Here is a 23,557-nt window from a genome sequence, read left to right as displayed (position 1 = left end):
GAACAAAATATGAATGTTCGAGTGCTCGAGTCATTGTCATTGTCGGACCTTTTAAGCGACAGACACAGTGTTCTAGACAAGCAGCAACAATGGTAGAAATCCCAGCGTGTAAGCTTCATCACGAAACTTGTTCGGATTTTTGTAAGTAAATATTGTGCATAAAAATATTTAGTTTTGTATTGAAAATGCTGACTTTGTGATGTATTTTGTATTTGCGGTCGTGTTGTTTTTTTTGTTTGAGAGTAACTCTGGCGATCAAAGCTGGTTTAATACATGTAGCGGTAAATTTGACCAGTAAAGGGCGATAACACTACACTTTAGGTTTAATTGTGATGAGTCACAGACATTGTGTGCAATGTTGGATGTGGATGTTGTTTAATTTGTATATGCATAAACATCCATCTATCCATCCAATTTCTACCCTTTGTCCCTCTCGGGGTTGCGGGGGTGGCTGGAGGCAATCCCAGCTGCATTCAGGCATTAGTAGTTTATTTGGTGTGAATGTATTAACACTAAACCTTCTATTTTATTCATGTAAAATACACAATGAACATTATTTATGTAAAATACACAATGAACTTTATACTTTTGTTATGTTTATTTTATGTTTATATTTTCAATCTTACAAATCTAAATTAAGGAAGAGGTGTAAAGAAAAAAAACTGAGGAAGGAAAGGAATTGAAAAGAAGGAATCCTCAACAAAACTTCTGTTTCTTCTGTTTCTTCATTATGTTAACTATCTGTCTAGCTGCGCACAGTGGAACAGACATACATCAGCAGATAAAATATAAACACATATGATACCGGTATTTTGTATTAAAAAACAAACAAAAATGTGATAAGTACAAACTAAATTACTAAGGTAACCAGTGCTCCTTTGCTTCTAAACTGCGCTGCCGTGCTCAGACGACCACTACACCCCCATCCTTTCTCCCATTGGAGTGCTGGTCTCAAACAGCCTGTCTCCTCTGCTTAGAAGAACTTGTTAGAACATTCATTTTTGCAGGGAATTCAAGTTTTTGTCCTTCTTTCATGGCGTTCCTTCCTCTTCCTCCCGATTTGATATTGCTTGGCAAGCCTCTGTCCCCAACACTCGCAGCGTTTTTATGCTTCCTGATTCAATCTGATTACAACTTGACAGACACTGATAGACAGGAAGATAAAATAATATATTTATCTGCCAAAAATCCAAACTTTGTGTAAATTGACAAATATGAGACCTATATAATACGTAAAGAAGAGCAGGCAGGAGCTCATTTGTGTAACATTGCGGAGGAAAATGTCAGCCAGTTTGAAAAATGTCTCATCTATAAGCTGCATGCAGAATTGATCCCAGAATTGTCTGTATTTAAATGTTTAAAAATCATCTTTTTCATAGCAATCATACCATTTAATAACATTGATGTAAAGTATGTTACAAATTAAGAACAGGAAGGAACATGTGTTATTAATTGCTGTGGAGTTGAAAAGGTGTAGGGTTCAACAAGCTTTGCTTGTTCCTACTCCTTTTCGGACATGTTGTAAAGAGAAATGTAAATTAAACTATATGATGTATGTGTCATGATCTGTTCACACCAGATCATGTCTTATTTTGAATTAGCTGTTTTTTTCTGTGTTTAATGTCTTGGTTCCTGTCTTGTGCTTTTATTTTGGTTGCACTTCCTGTCACTTTTGGTCATGCAGCACCTTGACTTTGTTCCCTGTATGCAATTAAGACTATTTACATGTGAATGTTGTCTGTTTATCTGTGTTGGCCCTGTGATGAGATGGCGACTTGTCCAGGGTGTACCCCGCCTTCCGCCCGAATGCAGCTGAGATAGGCTCCAGCACCCCCCGCCATCCCAAAAGGGCCAAGCGGTAGAAAATGGATGGATGGATGGATGTTGCTGCTGACTGTGAATGCTTCATGTTGGTAAACCTTTGCTGTCCTCCAGTTTACTTTATTGCTTGTTTAGTTTTTTTGGTATTGCGTAGCCTTCCCTATGCTTAAGTGGTTTTCCTGTTTGCGCCTGTCTTCTGTTTGTTCTTAGTTTAAATACATTTTTTACCTGCACGCTGTCTCCTGGTGCATTCTGCACATTGGGATCACCACAACCACCGCTGCAATGCGACCTCAGCGTCACAGTACGGTATTGAAACTGTACACGTGTTCAAAAATAAACTTCAACCTACCTACCAAAAGATATTTTTAACATTACAATTATCCATAAACTGCTATGAAACTGATTAGTCTGAAAGTTATTGCGATGTCGAAAAATCCCACATTTTTACCAATTTTATGCAGACATGTTCATTATACATATTTAACATCACCTTTACCTTTATCGAATATTCTTGTTGGCAAAGATGGGGATGAAGAGCGTTCGGAAAAATGGCTTTACACAACAACGCTGTTAGTAACGAGTAATCTAATGAAGTACTTTTATGTATGTTACAACGCAGTTGCCAATACGTTTGATGTAACGTGGCACGCTACTTCTGATGCTGACAAGACAGCGTTAGAATCCCAGCCAGTTCACTTCAGGAAGTAGTTATTTACTAGTGCAAGCAGCAGCCACCGCGCACACACACATGCACACAAATGCGCGCGCACTACTACTATGGGGGAATAACAAACATTCAATAAAATGAAAATCATCAGCAATAATAATCATATAATACCCCGTTTGCAGACAAGGAGAGACACAGCCATTGACGCATATTCAATCGCTTTATTATCTATTAGATCAGTGTTTTTCAACCACTGTGCCGCGACACACTAGTGTGCCGTGAGATACAGTCTGGTGTGCCGTGGGAGATTATCTAATTTCACCTATTTGGGTTAAAAATATTCTTTGCAAACCAGTAATTATAGTCTGCAAATTATGTGTTGTTGAGTAACCGTGTAATACTCTTCCATATCAGTAGGTGGCAGCCGGTAGCTAATTGCTTTGTAGATGTCGGAAACAGCGGTAGGCAGCGTGCAGGTAAAAAGGTGTCCTATGCTTAAACCAAAAATAAACAAAAGGTAAGTGCCCCTAAGAAAAGGCATTGAAGCTTAGGGAAGGCTGTGCAGAACGAAACTAAAACTGAACTGGCTACAAAGTAAACAAAAACACAATGCTGGACGACAGCAAAGACTTACTGTGGAGCAAAAAGGCGTCCACAATGTACATCCGAACATGACATGACAATCAACAATGTCCCCACAAAGAAGGATAAAAACAACTGAAATATTCTTGATTGCTAAATCAAAGTAGATGCGAGAAATATTGTTTAAAGGAAGACATGAAACTGCTACAGGAAAATACCAAAAAAAGAGAAAACGCCACCAAAATAGGAGCGCAAGACAAGAACTAAAACACTACACACAGGAAAACAGCAAAAAACTCAAAATAAGTCACGGCGTGATGTGACATGTCGTGACAGTACACCTACTTTGAGACAAGAGCTATAGTGATGCATGGTTGGTTATGGTTTAAAGTCATATCCAACAATTGCGACGACGGCTTTTTACTGTCAACTAAGTCTCGTTTTTTAATGATTTCTGCTGGTGGTGTGCCTCCGGATTTTTTCAACGCAAAAAATGTGCCTTGCCTCAAAAAAGGTTGAAAAACACTGTATTAGATAAAACATTCCACACTACCAATGCAGCGCTAAAACAGTCAACAAACGCGCACTTATGGACGTCACGCTTCACTTGGCAACAGGCACCTCTCTTTAAAGCAGCGTTTCTCAAAGTGTGGGGCGCGCCCCACTGGTGGGGAATAGAGACATGACAGGTGGGGCGCGAGGAACGGGAGGAAATTTCACTTTGATTTTTAAAAAAAAATGTATTATTATATTCTTAGATTTTTTTTTTTACTATGCTTTCATTTTCTATACACACTGTAAATCACTTTGTGATTCTGTCTGTGAAATCCGCTATATAGATAAATGTGAATTACTTATTTTTCCTGTAGGCTTTACATTTCTAGGTAGGAGCGAAAGTTTGACAGACAATAGCAACAGTAACTAATGGGGGCGGGGCTAAGCGGAAGCTTTGTGAATGGCGAGTCACTGTGCGAGGATTTGCTGTTTTGCAAATACATAAAAAATAGAGCCACTGCTGATGAGCTGTTCAAGATAATGGACAGTTTCCTCAAAGAACACGACCTTAAATGGGAAAACTGTGTGGGCTTTTGCTCTGATGGCGCGCATGGCAAAGTCAAGAAACGGGCTGCAGGCTCTAATAAAGAGGGTTGCGCCAAATGCGCATTGGACACAATGTGTCATTCACCGGGAAACACTCGCGTCAAGGCAGCTCAGCCCCGAATTCAATGAGGTTTTAACAGTGGCAGTGTCAAGCCTGCAACCCCGATTTGAAAAGCTGTGCAGTGCAAAACAGGCTCATTGCAGCCACTAATGCTGGAGTACTGTAAAACTCATGTTCACTTGCCCTGTCCTCCTTTTTTTGGCAAAGATTGCAAAGTGGCACTTTTATTTTCATTTATTATTATTGAACTTGATGCAAGTTATTTGATTTATTATTGAACTTGATGCAAGTTATAACACTATTATTTGATTTATTATTGAACTTGATGCAAGTTATAACACTTTTTTTGATTTATTATTGAACTTGATGCAAGTTATAACACTTTTGTTTTATTTATTATTGAACTTGATGCAAGTTATAACACTTTTATTTGATTTATTATTGAACTTGATGCAAGTTATAACACTTTTTTTGATTTATTATTGAACTTGATGCAAGTTATAAAACACTTTTGTTTTATTTATTATTGAACTTGATGCAAGTTATAACACTTTTGTTTTATTTATTATTGAACTTGATGCAAGTTATTTGATTTATTATTGAACTTGATGCAAGTTATAACACTTTTTTTGATTTATTATTGAACTTGATGCAAGTTATAACACTTTTGTTTTATTTATTATTGAATTGATGCAAGTTATTTTATTTGATATTGAACTTGATGCAAGTTATACCACAGCTGCACAGTTATTTTATTTATTATTGAACTTGATTTTATTTTATGTTATTGAGTTTGAATGTATAAAACTTGATGTTACTTGATGTTCGATAAATTTGAAAATGTTAAGCTTGGCATTAGCGTTCTGTTGGGGCGATGGGGGCAGGTGGGGCTTGAAAACTCCCCCTTGTCCAAAGTGGGGGATGACAAAAAAAGTTTGAGAACCACTGCTTTAAAGCCACACACTAACTCACGCACTCTCCTCTCATGAAACATATCTCAACTGCACACACCATACTGTATATAAGAAAGTAAAACTGCATGAATTACTTTCCTTAGTAATTCATTACAAGTAAATCAAGTACTTTTTTGGAAAACAAGTAACTGTATTCAATAACTTTTTAAAAGTAATTTTCCGAACACCGGTGATGATGTACTTTGCTACGAGTTTTTTTTCTTGAATTCAATAGTGTTTCTCATTTTTTTAATCAAAATTTTTGCAGTAGAAACTTTCTTTGGCCCCATGGTGGATTGTTTTGCAGTCGTACTAAAAAAAAAAAAAAAAAAGCACAGAAAAAAGTTATCCAGGGTAAATCCCACCTAACCTTATCCTTGTCCACACACACACAATGTCATCGTTTAAGACCCCCTACCCTTCTCCGTCCGCCGGCGCAACACAACCTTGTACGCATGCGTGGAAAATGCGCACGTCATAGTCACCTCCAGTGTTGCTTTGTGTGCAAGTTCTTAAATTAAATTAAACTTATCTGAACAATATCCAGTGTTGTGGTATTTCAATTAACTGGAATCCAGTGTGCTGTGGGGCCCTATTGTAGTAAAACCACACCTGAGACATCATAAATTAATCAAATCTATAATGGACCATGTGAAAGTAAACAAAGTGATAAGTAACATTTTTCATTAATCAATCTCGGGTTCTAGATATCTGGCCAGGACACTCCACACTCTTTTGCCCTCACCTTTATTGTCCATTTGTTTTTGGTGACTTTATATACTCTGGACCTAAACGTTGAGTCCGAGACATACGTGGCAGACAATAACTGATACAGTCTGCTTTGCCAGTCCAAATGAATTCGCTGTTTTCCGTAGTCTTCCTTCGTCGGCCAGGTAATACAAAGCACACGCTACCTTTTTTTTTCATCACATCCACGGGAGCCCGCATTCTGGTTGTCTCTCCTTCAACAAATGGACAAAGTTTTACGGTAAGTAGAATCACAGCTGACCTGGGCATTTGAAAGTTCTCTTACCGTCTGAGAAGTGTCGTATTCGAAATAGGAGAAAGAGAAATAGAAGGAGAAACACAAGCATGTCTGGATGACCCGCCTCCATATTTCTTCAAAGACAACGAGTTACGAAACCGCTTGTTATAAAGCTGACTGTGGCGCATTCTTTCTGACGTCACTTCCTGTGTAGGCCGCAGTCTTTCTGGCGTCACTTCCTCTCTCCGAACTCAGTTTGTAAATGATCGAAGAGTCCAAACAAAGCTAAGAGATTCAAGAAATACACGGTGCGCTTTCCCGTGTAAAAAAATAACCAAGTATGGTAACCTAGTGTGGCTGACACGGGGCTTAGGCTAAATAACTATTCAGTTAAGGAGTTACCCGGCTTAATGTAGTCACCAACACGTGAATTCTTTGTCTGGACACTCCAGTCAAAAGAATGATCCAAGGGCAAACGGACTAGTTTGTTACGTGCAATGTGTGGCCGTACGATAAACAAAACGGTATACAAAAACTTGAGATGTCCGATTATATCAGACTGCCGATATTATCGGCTGATAAATGTTTTAAAATGTAATATCGGAAATTATCGGTATCGGTTTCAAAATTATCGGCATCAGTTTCAAAAAGTAAAATTTATGACTTTTTAAAACGCCGCTGTGTACACGGACGTAGGGAGAAGTACAGAAAGGCACTGCCTTTGTGTGCCGACCCAGTCACATAATATCTACGGCTTTCCACACACACCAGTGAATGCAAAACATATGGTCAACAGCCATACAGGTCACACTGAGGGTAGCCGTATAAACAACTTTAACAGTGTTAAAAATAAAAGGTACCAAAGCCTTTATTGTTTTTTTTTAGTAATTGGTAATGTAATTACAGTAATTATTTCATGCGTTCTAATACTGCTGCCATTACCAACAGTGAAATGATGATAGTAGTGTCCCTTAACGGGGAAACACATTTATTTTTATTTTTTTTGCCTATCATTCACAATCCCTATGTAAGACAAAAACCCCAGTTTTTGTTTTTTTTGCAATCTAATTTGTAAAATACGGCAAATAAGAGGTGCCTAACAATGCAGTGAACAGGAGTACACTATTGCGCCCATAAAGCTCTCTAAAAAAATAGTTCAAAAACCACAAACAATAGTCTCCTTTCATCTTGTGACGTAAATATTAACCAAGTATTAGTGATATTGTTATTATAAGCGCTAACGTTAAGGCACTATTTTTAACTATAGAGCTGACTAGATTATACAGCTATTGACATACTGAGCCGGTGAGCTGCTGCATTGCCTCTGAGTTGGTGAAAGTTGATTCTAGATTATAAATCATGCCTATCACTTGCATAGTAGAAGGTTGGGGCCATAAACCGAGAACTTAGTCAACTATGACATTTATCTTAGAGAGATGTCGAGAAAAACACAAAAAACAACTTTTATTTTCTATTTTCCCTGCGTTAGGATTGTGATAAATTGTTCCTCTAAACGGGGAGATATAAACATCTCATCAGTCAGTGAGAACAGACATTGTACAGTAAGGGGTTGTTTTACTATGTTCGTAGTTTGTATTTTTTGTTTAGCAGTTTCCAATACTGCTGCATTGATAGGCAGGTAGCATCACTGCCCCACACCATGGTCACAAACTGTTAAAACTCATCCCGTCCGGCAGGCTTTACAAATCACAATACGCCAAAACAACCCATCATAAGAACCGTTTCTTCCCCAAGGTTATCAATCTGATGAACGCTGTGAAATAACTAATCTGTCACTGTTAATGTACTAACTCATGCTCACGTCATCGTCTTTTTGCTTTGCTCTATTCACCACTGCACTATTATCTTATTAGCCTTGCACAGATAAGTTATTTAAGTAGTTGTTTATATTTTTAGTTATTCATTAAATTGTACAAAGAGAGCACAGCCTACCAAGTCACATTCCTTACATACTTGGCCAATAAAGCTGAGTCTGTTTCTGATGGTGCTTAATGTTTCACTAAAGCTGGATCTGTTTAGCACTCAGCTTCTAAAACTTTTTGTTTATTCTCCTTATATCCAGGTTAAAAAATATCGTCATTTGTACCAAAGTAGTCGTTGTTGGCTCCCATGAAATCTGCCATGAGTAGTAGTAGAGATGTCTGATAATGGCTTTTTTGCCGATATCCGATATTACGATATTGTCCAACTCTTAATTACCGATTCCGATATCAACCGATACCGATATATACAGTCATGGAATTAACACATTATTATGCCTAATTTTGTTGTGATGCCCCGCTGGATGCATTAAACAATGTAACAAGGTTTTCCAAAATAAATCAACTCAAGTTATGGAAAAAATGCCAACATGGCACTGCCATATTTATTATTGAAGTCACAAAGTGCATTATTTTTTTTAACATGCCTCAAAACAGCAGCTTGGAATTTGAGACATGCTCTCCCTGAGAGCGGGGTTGTATATTGTAGCGTCCCGGAAGAGTTAGTGCTGCAAGGGGTTCTGGGTATTTGTTCTGTTGTGTTTATGTTGTGTTACGGTGCGGATGTTCTCCCGAAATGTTTTTGTCATTCTTGTTTGGTGTGGGTTCACAGTGTGGCGCATATTTGTAACAGTGTTAAAGTTGTTTATACGGTCACCCTCAGTGTGACCTGTATGGCTGTTGACCAAATATGCCTTGCATTCACTTGTGTGTGTGAAAAGCCGTAGATATTATGTGATTGGGCCGGCACGCAAAGGAAGTGCCTTTAAGGTTTATTGGTGCTCTGTACTTCTCCCTACATCCGTGTACACAGCGGCGTTTTAAAAAGTCATAAATTGTACTTTTTGAAACCGATACCGACAAATTTGAAACCGATGACGATAATTTCCGATATTGCATTTTAAAGCATTTATCGGCCGATAATATCGGCAGTCCGATATTATCGGACATCTCTAATTAGTAGTGTTGTAGCTCTTTCTTCTTATATTCAACTTTAAAAATAATAACAACTACAGTACCTTAATGAAGTAATTGTGACGATCTGTCATTTCACTTCAGTTTGTGTTTCATTGTTTGGTGTTTATTTCCTGTCAACGCTCTTATTTTCGTTGCATTTCCTGCATGTCTCCCTGAGTGCTCGTTCCCCTCACCTGTCCTTGATTGGCAGCCAGGCACACCCGGTTGCAGTTGCACATCAGGCCGCTATTTATGCCTGCCTTGTCTGTTCCTCAGTGCTCGAGGAATGATTGATGAAATGTTACTGACTCAGCGCTGGTGGCTGCTATAATTTTGTGCACTTCCCTGCTGCACCTTTTGTGTTTGAGTATATTAAAAGACTATTACCTGCACATCGATCTCTCGGTTCCTGCATTTTGGGGTCACAACTACTGCAACCATGCGAGTTCACAACAGTAATGTAATAATACTGCTCTTACGGAGCACTGTGGCATTCGCTACACCAATTAGCAGCAGCCCAAATTTTTGCTCACAATTTAAAGCATAAGAATTAGCCAAGAGACAGCTGGTATCCGAAAAACTCTTTGTAAAAACAATCACGTTTAGAATTAAAGCTGCAAGCCGCAATGATCGGTCTTGCATCGGGTGGCACACTTGACGCAGTGCAGTCAAGTTCTTCCCCATGCCCCATTAAAATGTTGAGAAAGATCGGAGCATGTGGAAGGAAGTTGATGTTTGATTGATTGATTGAAACTTTTATTAGTAGATTGCACAGTACAGTACATAATCCGTACAATCATACTTGCCAACCCTCCCGGTTTCACCGGGAGACTCCCGGAATTCAGCGCCTCTCCCGATAACCTCCCGGAAGAAATTTTCTCCCGATAAACTCCCGGAATTCAGCCGGAGCTGGAGGCCACGCCCCCTCCAGCTCAATGCGGACCTGAGTGGGGACAGCGACAGTCTGTTTTCATGTCCGCTTTCCCACAATATAAACAGCGTGCCTGCCCAATCATGTTATAACTGTAGAATGATCGAGGGCGAGTTCTTGGTTTCTTATGTGGGTTTATTGTTAGGCAGTTTCATTAACGTCCTCCCAGCGCGGTAACAACACACAACAACAGCAGTCACGTTTTCGTCTAACGTAAAGCAGTTCATCTGCCGTAAACAGCAATGTTGTGACACTCTTAAACAGGACAATACTGCCATCTACTGGATAGCATCCGGAACACTGAAATTCAAGTATTTCTTTTATTTATATGTATAATAAAATAAATATATATATATAGCTAGAATTCACTGAAAAATAAGTATTTCATACATATACACTACTGTTCAAAAGTTTGGAGTCACCCAAACAATTTTGTGGAATAGCCTTCATTTCTAAGAACAAGAATAGACTGTCGAGTTTCAGATGAAAGTTCTCTTTTTCTGGCCATTTTGAGCGTTTAATTGACCCCACAAATGTGATGCTCCAGAAACTCAATCTTCTCAAAGGAAGGTCAGTTTTGTAGATGTGTGAACATGATTGCACAGGGGTTTTCTAATCATCAATTAGCCTTCTGAGCCAATGAGCAAACACATTGTATCATTAGAACACTGGAGTGATAGTTGCTGGAAATGGGCCTGTATACACCTATGTAGATATTGCACCAAAAACCAGACATTTGCAGCTAGAATAGTCATTTACCACATTAGCAATGTATAGAGTGTATTTCTTTAAAGTTAAGACTAGTTTAAAGTTATCTTCATTGAAAAGTACAGTGCTTTTCCTTCAAAAATAAGGACATTTCAATGTGACCCCAAACTTTTGAACGGTAGTGTATATATATATATATATATATATATATATATATATATATATGAAATATATATGAAACACTCGAGTTGGTGAATTCTAGCTGTAAATATACTCCTCCCCTCTTAACCACGCCCCCAACCACGCCCCACGCCCCCCGCCCCCAACCACACCCGGCCCCGCCCCCGACCACGCCCCACCCCATCCCCCGGAATCGGAGGTCTCAAGGTTGGCAAGTATGCGTACAATTGACCACTAAATGGTAACACCCGAATAAGTTTTTCAACTTGATTAAGTCGGGGTCCACGTTAATCAATTCATGGTAATGATGTCAAGGTGATGTTACTTTCAAATGGCTAACATTGAATATTTCAAAAATATCAACTGCTCATAAGTTTGAACTTCATAATGGCCACGACATATAAGTACTTGGGGATTGTTATTGATGAGAACTTGTCTTTTAAATCACACGTAAACAAACTTGTGGCTAAACTTAAAATTAAATTGAGTGAGGTTTTTTTCCTACAAGTTAAGAAATCCTTGATTCTGACCACTTTCATGCCTATGCTGGATTATGGAGACTTGCTTTTTATGAATACACTTATTTGAAAAAAGTGGATACTGTAAGTCACTATGCCTTACGTTTTATTACTAGTTGTGGCAACCTTATCCACCATTGCACATTGTATGCAAACGCAAACTGTCCATCTTTGTCAGCCCACAGATTTTCTCGATGAATGGTTTATATATATATATATATATATATATATATATATATATATATATATATATATATATATATATATATATATATAAATAACATCTTGGTCTGGTTCCCCCTTATTTATGGGTTTTTTTATGTGTAGAGACTCCAGTCGCTACAGTTTAAGGTCACAGGACATCCTTGGCGTGTTGGTTCTGAGGGCCAACACAAGTCTTAGTAAAAAAGCCTTCAGATTTGCTGCTCCATGGTCATGGAATTAATTACAAAAGGATCTGAGGCTGCCTTAACTGATCACTTTGGGGGAATTTCACACCATTTTAAAAGATCGAGAAGCTGTTTCTATTGGTGACTGTACTTGCTTTTAACATGTTTTTAATATTATTTTTAATTTAAACATTTTATTTTTTACCTATTGCCTGTTTTTTTATGTTAATGTTGTAAGCAGTGTTGGGTTAGTTACTGAAAACCAGTAACTAGTTACAATTACTAGTTACTTTATTTCAAAAGTAACTCAGTTACTAACTCAGTTACTTACACCAAAAAGTAATGCGTTACTGTGAAAAGTAACTATTTAGTTACTTCTTTTCCCCCCCCTTTTTTTAAGGCTCCCATTAATGCCCTTTTAGCCTTCATTTCAGTACTGTTATTGCACTGGAGAATAATACAATCTGTTGATCAACTTGACATGCATTTGCATCACTGAACTCAGAAAGCAATGTGGTCTACATACAACACACAAACATTGTGGTCTACATACAACACACAAACAATGTGGTCTACATACAACACACAAACAATGTGGTCTATATACAACACACAAACAATGTGGTCTACATACAACACACAAACAATGTGGTCTACATACAACACACAAACAATGTGGTCTATATACAACACACAAACAATGTGGTCTACATACAACACACAAACATTGTGGTCTACATACAACACACAAACAATGTGGTCTACATACAACACACAAACAATGTGGTCTATATACAACACACAAACAATGTGGTCTACATACAACACACAAACAATGTGGTCTACATACAACACACAAACAATGTGGTCTACATACAACACACAAACAATGTGGTCTACATACAACACACAAACAATGTGGTCTATATACAACACACAAACAATGTGGTCTACATACAACACACAAACAATGTGGTCTACATACAACACACAAACAATGTGGTCTACATACAACACACAAACAATGTGGTCTACATACAACACACAAACAATGTGGTCTATATACAACACACAAACAATGTGGTCTACATACAACACACAAACACAAAGATATGTTTCAAAGGGCCAATTTATTTCAGGCCAGAAAAAATTGACAAAACTATTTTAAATAGCTGCAACATAATGGCACTTTAACTTTAACTCTAAGTAGATAGGATCTTTGATCCAAGACACAACTTACATTTAACTAAAATGTTATTTTCTTTGTGCTCGACAAAAGAAAAGTATTGAGAATGTCTCCATGTTAAAAAACTCGACTTCTGGCTTCGCCATGATGTCTTGTTAGTTGTTATGAGAGTAGCGTATGTGTGTGTGTGTGTGTGGCCCTTTAAGATATGACAGCATGAGAGGTGAGTGACGTCAGTGAGTGAGTGGGCGAGACAGGTGAGGGAGCGGCGACAGTGAGTGCGTGTAGGTGCTCTAGCTCATACTTGCCAACCCTCCCGTTTTTAGCGGGAGAATCCCGATATTCAGCGCCTCTCCCGACAACCTACCGACAGAGATTTTCTCCCGACAAACTCCCGGTATTCAGCCGGAGCTGGAGGCCACGCCCCCCCCCCAAAAAGTCTGCCGCAGCTGCGATTGGACCTGACCAGCCACCGGGTACAAGTACTGGAGTACCAATTGCTTGCCAGGGACGATCTTCCCCAGGAAGCAAGGATTGACCGGTTTTGGGCCATGCTAGGGAGAGATGGAAGATTCCACACTCTCGTGCATTTGATGAAAGCACTTTTGTGCGAGCCACACAGCAATGCATCATCAGAGAGGGTGTTCAGCATGGTTAGAAAAATAGTGACAGAGAATAGAAAGAGGATGGACAATTCAACCCTTAACAAAGCATTGTACTTTCAAGTACAACAATGAGTGTGTTGTGTGTGTGTGTGTGTATATGTGTAAATAAATGAACACTAAAATTCAAGTATTTCTTTTATTTATATATATAATACAATATATATATATATATATATATATATATATATATATATATATATATATATATATATATATATATATATATATATATATATATATAGCTAGAATTCACTGAAAGTCAAGTATTCATATATATATATATATATATATATATATATATATATATATATATATATATATATATATACTGTATATATATATATATATATATATGAAATACTTGAGTTGGTGAATTCTAGCTGTAAATATACTCTCCTCTTGACCACGCCCCCACGCCCCCAACCACGCCCCCCCGACCAAGCCCCCCTTCTTTTATTTATATATATAATACAATAAATATATATATATATATATATATATATATATATATATATATATATATATATATATATATATATATATATATATATATATATATATATATATATATAGCTATAATTCACTGAAAGTCAAGTATTCATATATATATATATATATATATATATATATATATATATATATATATATATATATATATATATATATATATATATATATATACTGTATATATATATATATATATATGAAATACTTGAGTTGGTGAATTCTAGCTGTAAATATACTCTCCTCTTGACCACGCCCCCACGCCCCCAACCACGCCCCCCCCCCCCTGCGGGGAGGCGTGCTTTCTGTGGGTGGGGGAAAGCACGCCTCTTCTTTTCCACCGGAGCGCTCCAATAAAACACACTCAGATCTTCAGTTTCTAGCCGATACTACATAAAAATAACGTAAAATAACGCAGTAACGCATAATGCAGTAACGGTAACTGAGTTACTGTATATAAAAAAATAACGCGTTAGATTACTAGTTACCGCCGAAACTAACGGCGTTACAGTAACGCGTTACTTAGTAACGCGTTAGTCCCAACACTGGTTGTAAGTAACGTGTACTTTTAAATATAATGTGAGACTGCTCCTGTTCTTTTGTTGTTGTTGTATTTATTTATGAAACCTGTTTTTGCTGCCCTCTTGGCCAGGTCACTCTTGCAAAAGAGATTCTAATCTCAGTTAGTTTTTTACCTGGTTAAATAAAGTGAAATGAAAAAAAAAGAAAGAATGAAAGTTATGACAGTTATAATTTTTCACAATTTTCCACCACAAGGGGGCACTTTTGGTGTCGATGGCAATGTCTAGTCATGGTCAGAACCCAACCTTAAAGGCCTACTGAAATGAATTTTTTTTATTTAAACGGGGATAGCAGATCTATTCTATGTGTCATACTTGATCATTTCGCGATATTGCCATATTTTTGCTGAAAGGATTTAGTATAGAACAACGACGATAAAGATTGCAACTTTTGGTATCTGATAAAAAAAAGGCTTGCCCCTACCGGAAGTAGCGTGACGTAGTCAGTTGAACATATACGCAAAGTTCCCTATTGTTTACAATGATGGCCGCATGAAGTGAGAGAGATTCGGACCGAGAAAGCGACAATTTCCCCATTAATTTGAGCGAGGATGAAAGATTTGTGGATGAGTAAAGTGCAAGTGAAGGACTAGTGGGGAGTTGAAGCTATTCAGATAGGGAAGATGCTGTGAGAGCCGGGGGTGACCTGATATTCAGCTGGGAATGACTACAACAGTAAATAAACACAAGACATATATATACTCTATTAGCCACAACACAACCAGGCTTATATTTAATATGCCACAAATTAATCCTGCATAAAAACACCTGCGTGTTTGTTACGCTAGCTCCTAGCTCCTCTGCTAGCTCCTAGCTCCATAGAACACGCCAATACAATTCAAACACCTGATCAACACACACAATCACTCAGCCCAAAAGACCGTTCACCTAACCCAAGGTTCATAAAGCTTATATATTTTTAAAAAGTTACGTACATACGCAAAAAAAAGTTGCGCACATACGGTCAAGCGATCAAATGTTTAGAAGCCAAAGCTGCATACTCACAGTAGCACGTCTGCGTCTTTGTCATCCAAATGAAAGTAATCCTGGTAAGAGTCTGTGTTGTCCCAGTTCTCTACAGGCGTCTGTGTATCGAAGTCAAAAGTCCTCCTGGTTAGAGTCTCTGTTATCCGAGTTCTTCCGTCTTGACTGCATCTTCCGGGAATGTAAACAAAGAAGCGCCGGCTGTGTACTGTTGTTGCTGACTACGTTCGAAAAATACGTCCATTTCGCACCGACAACTTTCTTCTTTGCTTGCTCAGCTTCCTTCTCCATAATGCAATGAACATGATTGCAACAGATTCACGAACACAGATGTCCAGAATACTGTGGAATTATGAAATGAAAACAGAGCTTTTTCGTATTGGCTTCAATGTGGAAGGCATACCCGTGTTGGTCTACGTCACGCGCATACGTCATCCTCAGAGGCGTTTCGAACCGGAAGTTTAGCGGCAAATTTAAAATGTCACTTTATAAGTTAACCCGGCCGTATTGGCATGTGTTATAATGTTAAGATTTCATCATTGATATATAAACTATCAGACTGCGTGGTCGGTAGTAGTGGGTTTCTGTAGGCCTTTAAACCCTTCTGTTTGGAAGGAGAACTGATCATTTAGAGTTACGGTAATGGCAGTTTGATGGTTGACGGCGAGGAGCACTTTTCGCTACAAGGGCTCGCCCCAACCATTAATTGGTACGAATAGGTATCAACCCATCTATCCTTTCAGGATGTCATCATCATTATTTGAAACGAATCTGATCAAGATATGAAATTGTGGAGCCGAGTTATAATAATTGAAATGTTTGTGGCGAGCCATCAAATCAAAGTTTGGCGCTATGCCATGCCCACATCCTACGGCAGGGGTGGGCAATTAATTTTTACTGTGGGCCGCATGAGCAACCCGAGCACTGCTGGAGGGCCACACCGACAGTATTTCAATTAAATTTTGCTCAAATTATTTTTGATATACCGTAAGATAAATAATAATAATAATAATATTTTCATTGAACCTAACTTATCTTTATACAAAGGCAGATGGCTTTTGATGGTTTTATTTTTAACACTTTCTTACACAACACTTCCTGATGTATAATACAATGCAGAAATTTCAATTTCTGTCACTTTATCCTGCATCCTCTTTGTTGTGAACGTAGCACGCCTGTAAGGTGATTGGCGAAGAAGGAGGAAGCGTTGCTGTTGCGGAAATGAGGAGTGAGGATAGACGTGCGTGTGGAAAGAACGAGATAAGTTGAGCTGTGTTAGTATAGGTTGCTCAATAAAAGTTTAAAAAGAGCGTCAGACTTGGTGTGCACTTCTTCTGGACGCTACAATTGGTGTCAGAAGTGGGATGAAATGCCTCCCAGTTCGCCTTGCCATCAAACCTGGGAGTCTTCATTGAGGGCGGAATTCCCCCATGCCAAGCAGCGTGCGCTGCACCTGTAGACGCTGCCTCTCTCCTTCCTCCCTCTCTCTCTCTCTTTGCGGCGAGCTCCTGACGTCCGGGATTCACACAGACATCTGCAGTCGCTGCCGGCACCTTAAGTCCCCACTCAATGTCCTTTCCCTCCCGTTCCATCTTGACAAAGTTGCCAGGAAACATCGTGGCACGTACCTCCCGATGACGTAGCAGGCTGAGCACACAAGCAGCGGCAGTATGCGCAAAGTTTTACTTCTGACACCAATTGTAGCGTCCAGAAGTGCTCACCAAGTCTGACGCTCTTTTTAAACTTTTATTGAGCAACCTATACTAACACAGCTCAACTTATCTCGTTCCTTCCACACGCACGTCTGTCCTCACTCCTCATTTTCGCAACTCAAGAATACAACATCAACTTCAGCAGGTCGTTACACTATATTCTTTAAACACAGCAACATGTTTACCACAAAATAAGCACACGGCTTTACCTTTAATTTCTGTAAAGAAATACTTGGCAGTCCATGTCTTGTTGAAAACACGCCATTCGTCAACAACTTTTCTTTTTTTAGCGTCTCGGGGATAACCGGGCATCACTTGTCGCTGTGCACCTTCACTCACAGGTTACACACGGACATACGCCCATAAATAACACTTTTCAAAATAAAAGCAGCACAGTTGTATTGCACGCACGACATAGATTTTTTTTAAAATGTATTTTGTAATTTGTGATTGCCGCTGTTCACATTCACTCACAATCGCGCACGAGCATACGTCCACACGGAAGTAATACAAATAACGCTTTTCAAAACAAAAGCAGCACCGTTGTATTGCACACTCGAGATAGATACCTTTTTAAATGTATTTTGTAATTTATGATTGGCCTCACGCGGGCCGGACAGGGACGTACAAAGGGCCGGATGTGGCCTGCTGGCCGCAGAATGCCCAGGTCTGCTTTAAATACATACTACTGCCACCCAGAGGACACCTACAGCCATTGTTTGCAACAATCGGCCCGCTAACAACTTCTTTGCATGTGGCATTTATCAAGTAGCTAGCACTTAGTCAGCGACATCACGTACATCATCCTCTCCTGAGCGAGCAACAGCATCAGCATTAAAAAACAAGAAATTATTGTTGTAAGATCTCACCTTCATGACGCATCCCTCCTTCCCCACTGATGAAAGGAAGTATCTATCTATCTATCTATCTATCTATCTATCTATCTATCTATCTATCTATCTATCTATCTATCTATCTATCTATCTATCTATCTATCTATCTATCTATCTATCTATCTATCTATCTATCTATCTACCTACTTTCTTCTTGTTTCCACCCTTCTTGTGTTCCTCCTCTTGTCTTCACTGGGTATGGTGTGTTCGTCCACCTCTTTCTAACTCTCCCGCTTCCTCCATCCATCCCTCCTTCTCTCTCCCTCGCTCCCTCCTTTCCCTGCCACCCTGCCTCCTCCATCCTCTCTTCCCCCGTGTTAAAAAGCTCACATTTCTCGCTTCCTCCCTGATGGACACTGAAAGTGGGAGGGAAAGGGAGAATAAATAGAAGGTCCGGCTCTTGTCTTCTCTTATTCTATCCGTGTGTGTGTGTGTGTGTGTGTGTGTGTGTTTGTACCACACACACACACACACACACACACACACACACACACACACACACACACACACACACACACACACACACACGGGATACACTGGTTTTCTCTCAAGTGCTGTAGAATGGTGCAGTGAGGCAGTAACTCTTCAAGTGTTTTGTATCACCCCAGTATCATTTCTTGTATACAAAATAAAGCCACACCATTCTATGCTCGCTTCCCCTCTTCATAAAAGAGCGTGAAAGATGGCACATCATAGTGCACTAATTGAGGGGGGGGGAAAAAGTGTGCTCTTTTTGAAATGGCCCGTTGACATGCAGATCCTGTGCAGATGCAGAGTGGTGTTGGATCTTTGCAAGTCTTGGCAACCCCCGTAGCAGTGCACTGCCACATACATCCCAGCAGAGGGCGCCAGTGCAAAACACCAGCAGTGAATGCCTGTTGAGACGCTTTTTTTGTTTGTTGATAAAACAATGACAGTTTGGTTCCTTTAAGACAGAGGTGTCAAACTTGTTTTCATATAGGGCTACATCGCAAATATGGCCACGATCAAAGGGCCACATTAAATGACGTGACGGACTACAATAAATGATGCGGAGAACCAAGTAAAATGATGTGGGAGACCACATTGAATGGCATGACGGGCCACGTTAAATGACGTGGCGGGCCACATCAATTATGTGGCGAACCACATTAAATGACGTGAAAAACCACATTGAATGACGTGGCGGGCCACTGTAAATGATGCAGAGAACCACGTTAAATGATGTGGAAGACCACATTGTATGGCATGACGGGCCACATTAAATGACATGGAAGACCACGTTATATGACGTGGCGGGCCACATTAAATTATGCGGCGAACCACATCAAATGACGTGGAAGACACATGTAATGACGTGACGGGCCACAATAATTGATGTGGCAGACTACATCAAATGATGTGTAAGGCCACATTGAATGGCATGACGGGCAAATTTTAATGACGTGGAAGGCCACTTAATGACGCGGAGGACCACATTGAATGGCATGACGGGCCATTTTAAATGACGTGGAAGACCACATTAAATGACGTGGCGGGCCAGTTTAAATGATGTGGCGAACCACATTAAAATAAAATGGAAGACCACATTGGATGACATGATGGGCTACATCAAATGATGTGTAAGGCCACATTGAATGGCATGACGGGCCACTTTAAATGATGTGGAAGGCCACTTAATGACACAGAGGACCACATTGAATGGCATGACGGGCCATTTTAAATGACTTGGAAGATCACATTAAATGATGTGGAAGACCACATTAAATGACGTTGCGGGCCACTTTAAATGATGTGGCGAACCATATTAAAATAAAATGGAAGTACAAATTGATTGACATGATGGGCCACATCAAATGATGTGTAAGGCCACATTGAATGGCATGACGGGCCACTTTAAATGATGTGGAAGGCCACCAAATGACACGGAGGACCACATTGAATGGCATGACGGGCCACTTTAAATGACTTGGAAGATCACATTAAATGACGTGGAAGACCACGTTAAATGACGTGGCGGGCCACGTTAAATGATGTGGCGAACCACATTAAAAATGAAATGGAAGACCACATTGGATGACATGATGGGCTACATCAAATGATGTGGAAGAACACATTGAATGACATGACGGGCCACATCAAATGCTGTGGAAGACCACGTTAAATGAAGTGGCAGACTACATCAAATGACGTGGAAGATCACATTGAATGGCATGACAGGCCACATTAAATGACATGCACACATCAAATGATGTGGAAGACCACATTGAATGACGCAGCCGGGCACATTAAATGATGTGGCGAACCACATCAAATGATGTGGAAGACCACTTTGGATTACATGACAGGCCACATCAAGTGATGTGGAAGACCACATTGAATGACGCAGCGGGCCACATTGATTGATGTGGCGGGCCAGATCTGGCCCCCGGGCCTTGAGTTTACTACATGTGCTGTAAGACCACCCAGTTTCTGCTCCCGCTCGGGTTTCCAACCGTCACTTGAAGGACAACATCGTCTTGAACTTACAAACCAAAGAGTTTTGTTCTGTACTGAGTCGTCAAAGGACACACTTTGTCCTGTATTTTTAGTTAATGGAAAAATAAAATAAGACTTAGTAAAAGGTCAAAAGTCAGCTAAAGGCTCCTACACACTCCAGCGCACTGTGGGCGTAGCGTACTCCGCGTGGAATGTCCGCAGTTATCAGAGCTTCCATGCACTTCCGCGTTGAAATTTAAAGATGGGTATCACATTAAGTGTGGGTCCATGTGGGAGATACAGTACATGCCGAGCAGTGTTTTGTGTGATTTCTGAAATGTGGGTTTTGCGCGCACATGCCTGGCGGACGTCCGCTTTGGGATGCACGTCCTTCCGGGAGTTAGAGTTATCTGCCTAGTTTCTGGCAATAGGACTCCATATGAGTTTTTCTACCACAGTGTCATTGGGAATCTACAGTCCATGGCGTACACCAGGGGTGCCCACACTTTTTCTGCAGGCGAGCTACTTTTCAATTGATCAAGTCGCGGGGATCTACCTCATTCATATATATAATTTATATTTACTTATTTATGAAATATATGTTTTTGTTAACAAGTTAAAGGTGTTTAATGATAATGCAAGCATGTTTCACACATATAGTTAATATTGTTAATAAATTAAAGGTGTTTAATGGTAATACAAGAATGTTTAATACATTTAGTTAATATTGTTAACAAGTTAAAGGTGTTTAAAGATAATGCAAGCATGTTTAACACATATAGTTAATATTGTTAACAAGTTAAAGGTGTTTAATGATAATACAAGCATGTTTAACACATATAGTTAATATTGTTAATAAGTTAAAGGTGTTTAAATATAATACAAGCATGTTTAACACATATAGTTAATATTGTCAACAAGTTAAAGGTGTTTAAAGATAATACAAGCATGTTTAACACATGTAGTTTATATTGTTAACAAGTTAAAGGTGTTTAAAGATAATGCAAGCATGTTTAACACATATAGATTCCTTTCTTTCATGAAGACAAGAATATAAGTTGGTGTATTACCTGATTCTGATGACTTGCATTGATAGGAATCAGATAGTGGTGCTGATAACATCCACATTTTCAAATGGAGGAGAAAAAAAGTCCTCCTTTCTGTCCAATACCACATGAAATTGGTTGGGTTTTTGGCATCTTATTTGTCCAGCTTCCGTACTCCTTTGTATACACTTTACAAGAAATACATTGGCGGCAAACTCCGTAGCTTGCTAGCTTGTGCACGCCAGCTTTCTGAGATTCTTATTTTGTTAGTGCAGGCAGGATGAAGCAGCGCTTTTATTGTGCAACTGTGCAGTCGGTCTTTGGAGTTTTGACGACAGGTACAGCGCCAGAGTCTGTTGAAATAAAAAGTGTTTCTCGCCTTCCTGTCGGTAATTTTTTCTTAATAATGAGCTGGCAGCAGCCAGCGTCATCTCAGAAGACCCTCGGGTGCCGTGAATGTCAATCAAGTGACGAAAGTGACGTCATAGTGAAGGTTTATGATCGCTCATTTTTACGACTATTTTTTTAACGCCTGGCTGGCGATCGACTGACACACCCTCCGTGATCGACGTAATGAGCACCCCTGGCGTACACGATAACTTAGCAGCGTTGCAAGCTCATTTTTAAAAAAGTGTAATTTAACAGCTTTGCTCTCTTGTTGTCGTCAATTATGTCTTGCTCTTAAAACACGAGTTGTGTATCCAAGTTGTCAAACATAATTGTGTGTCCAGTGACCAAAGGTTGGCTGGTGATATACCGCAGAGATGTGACATTCGCGAACAAATCAAGTCTTTTAAAACGGCTCATTTAAGTTAATGATGAGAGCCAATTCACATTTGGAGCCATATTTTTTACTTAGTTGCCCACGACTGGAGGCTGGACTAGAAAGAGTCAAAGGAAACTTTGCAATATTTCAATTGTAAAGTAGTCCAAGCATACACACACAGGTAGTGCACTTTTGTATTTACAAATTTGTCATGAACTCATTTTTATTCTAGTTTTAATTCCACTTTTTAAATACCGGTACATTTTATTCTTGAATATTATGTATTTTTCTGTATTATTAAAATGATTTTGAATGTTTTTAGGTAAGTGAAAATTCAATAATAGTGGCGTCACTGTCAACGCATGGGGATATGGCACGATAATATTAGTCTGATCCACATCTTACCTTATACTCTAACTACCAGTGATTGTTTACTTGAATAAAAAAAATAACTATAATAACGAGTCAGTCTTTTGAATGGCTCTTTGAAAGTAACAGCTCTTTAGGATTCCGGTTCCCTTCAAAGAGCCATAGATCCCCTTTTTAATTTACCGGTAACTCATCAAAAGGTCAAATAATATTATTTATCAACTCTTAGTATGTTTTATAAGTGTTAAATTCCGTCATTATACTTCTATTTAATGATACATTATCAGACAATAACAACACTGTTTGAGTGAACATGTGTTTTCTAAGAAATAAAAATAAATACATCAATATTTGCCAGTCATAATATTACAACACAAATATCTCAGCTCTCCTATGTTTTTGTCAAATTAATTATTGATTAATTCAATTACCATGTTCATTTTTTTGTCTGTTTGGTTGTTTTTAAAGGGCTTTAAAAATGAAGCTGTTATGGTAAGCAGGAAAGATTTCTACTTTAAGATTTAAAAAAAAAAAAGTA

The 23,557-nt window shown here is 39.0% G+C and overlaps 1 protein-coding gene across 4 annotated transcripts in view; it reads right to left on the bottom strand.

Annotated features, from left to right (window-relative positions):
- The window catches only part of LOC133657589 (inactive phospholipase D5-like), a 109,441-nt gene that overhangs the window by 54,187 nt on the left and 31,697 nt on the right, over positions 1-23,557 (bottom strand). The window contains exon 1 of one of the 4 annotated variants that reach the window (XM_062059080.1): positions 18,358-18,628. The exons of the other annotated variants lie outside the window; for them this stretch is intronic. Coding sequence (XP_061915064.1) covers positions 18,358-18,363 — 6 coding nt within the window. The 5' untranslated portion in view covers positions 18,364-18,628. Of the gene's footprint in view, positions 1-18,357; positions 18,629-23,557 lie in introns of those variants that run through there. 4 annotated transcript variants of the gene reach the window in all.

The sequence above is a fragment of the Entelurus aequoreus genome, linkage group LG09 (assembly GCF_033978785.1).
Source record: "Entelurus aequoreus isolate RoL-2023_Sb linkage group LG09, RoL_Eaeq_v1.1, whole genome shotgun sequence".
Classification (NCBI taxonomy): domain Eukaryota; kingdom Metazoa; phylum Chordata; class Actinopteri; order Syngnathiformes; family Syngnathidae; genus Entelurus; species Entelurus aequoreus.
Note: the sequence above shows the minus strand (reverse complement) of the source record. Positions and strands in the feature narration are given on the sequence as shown.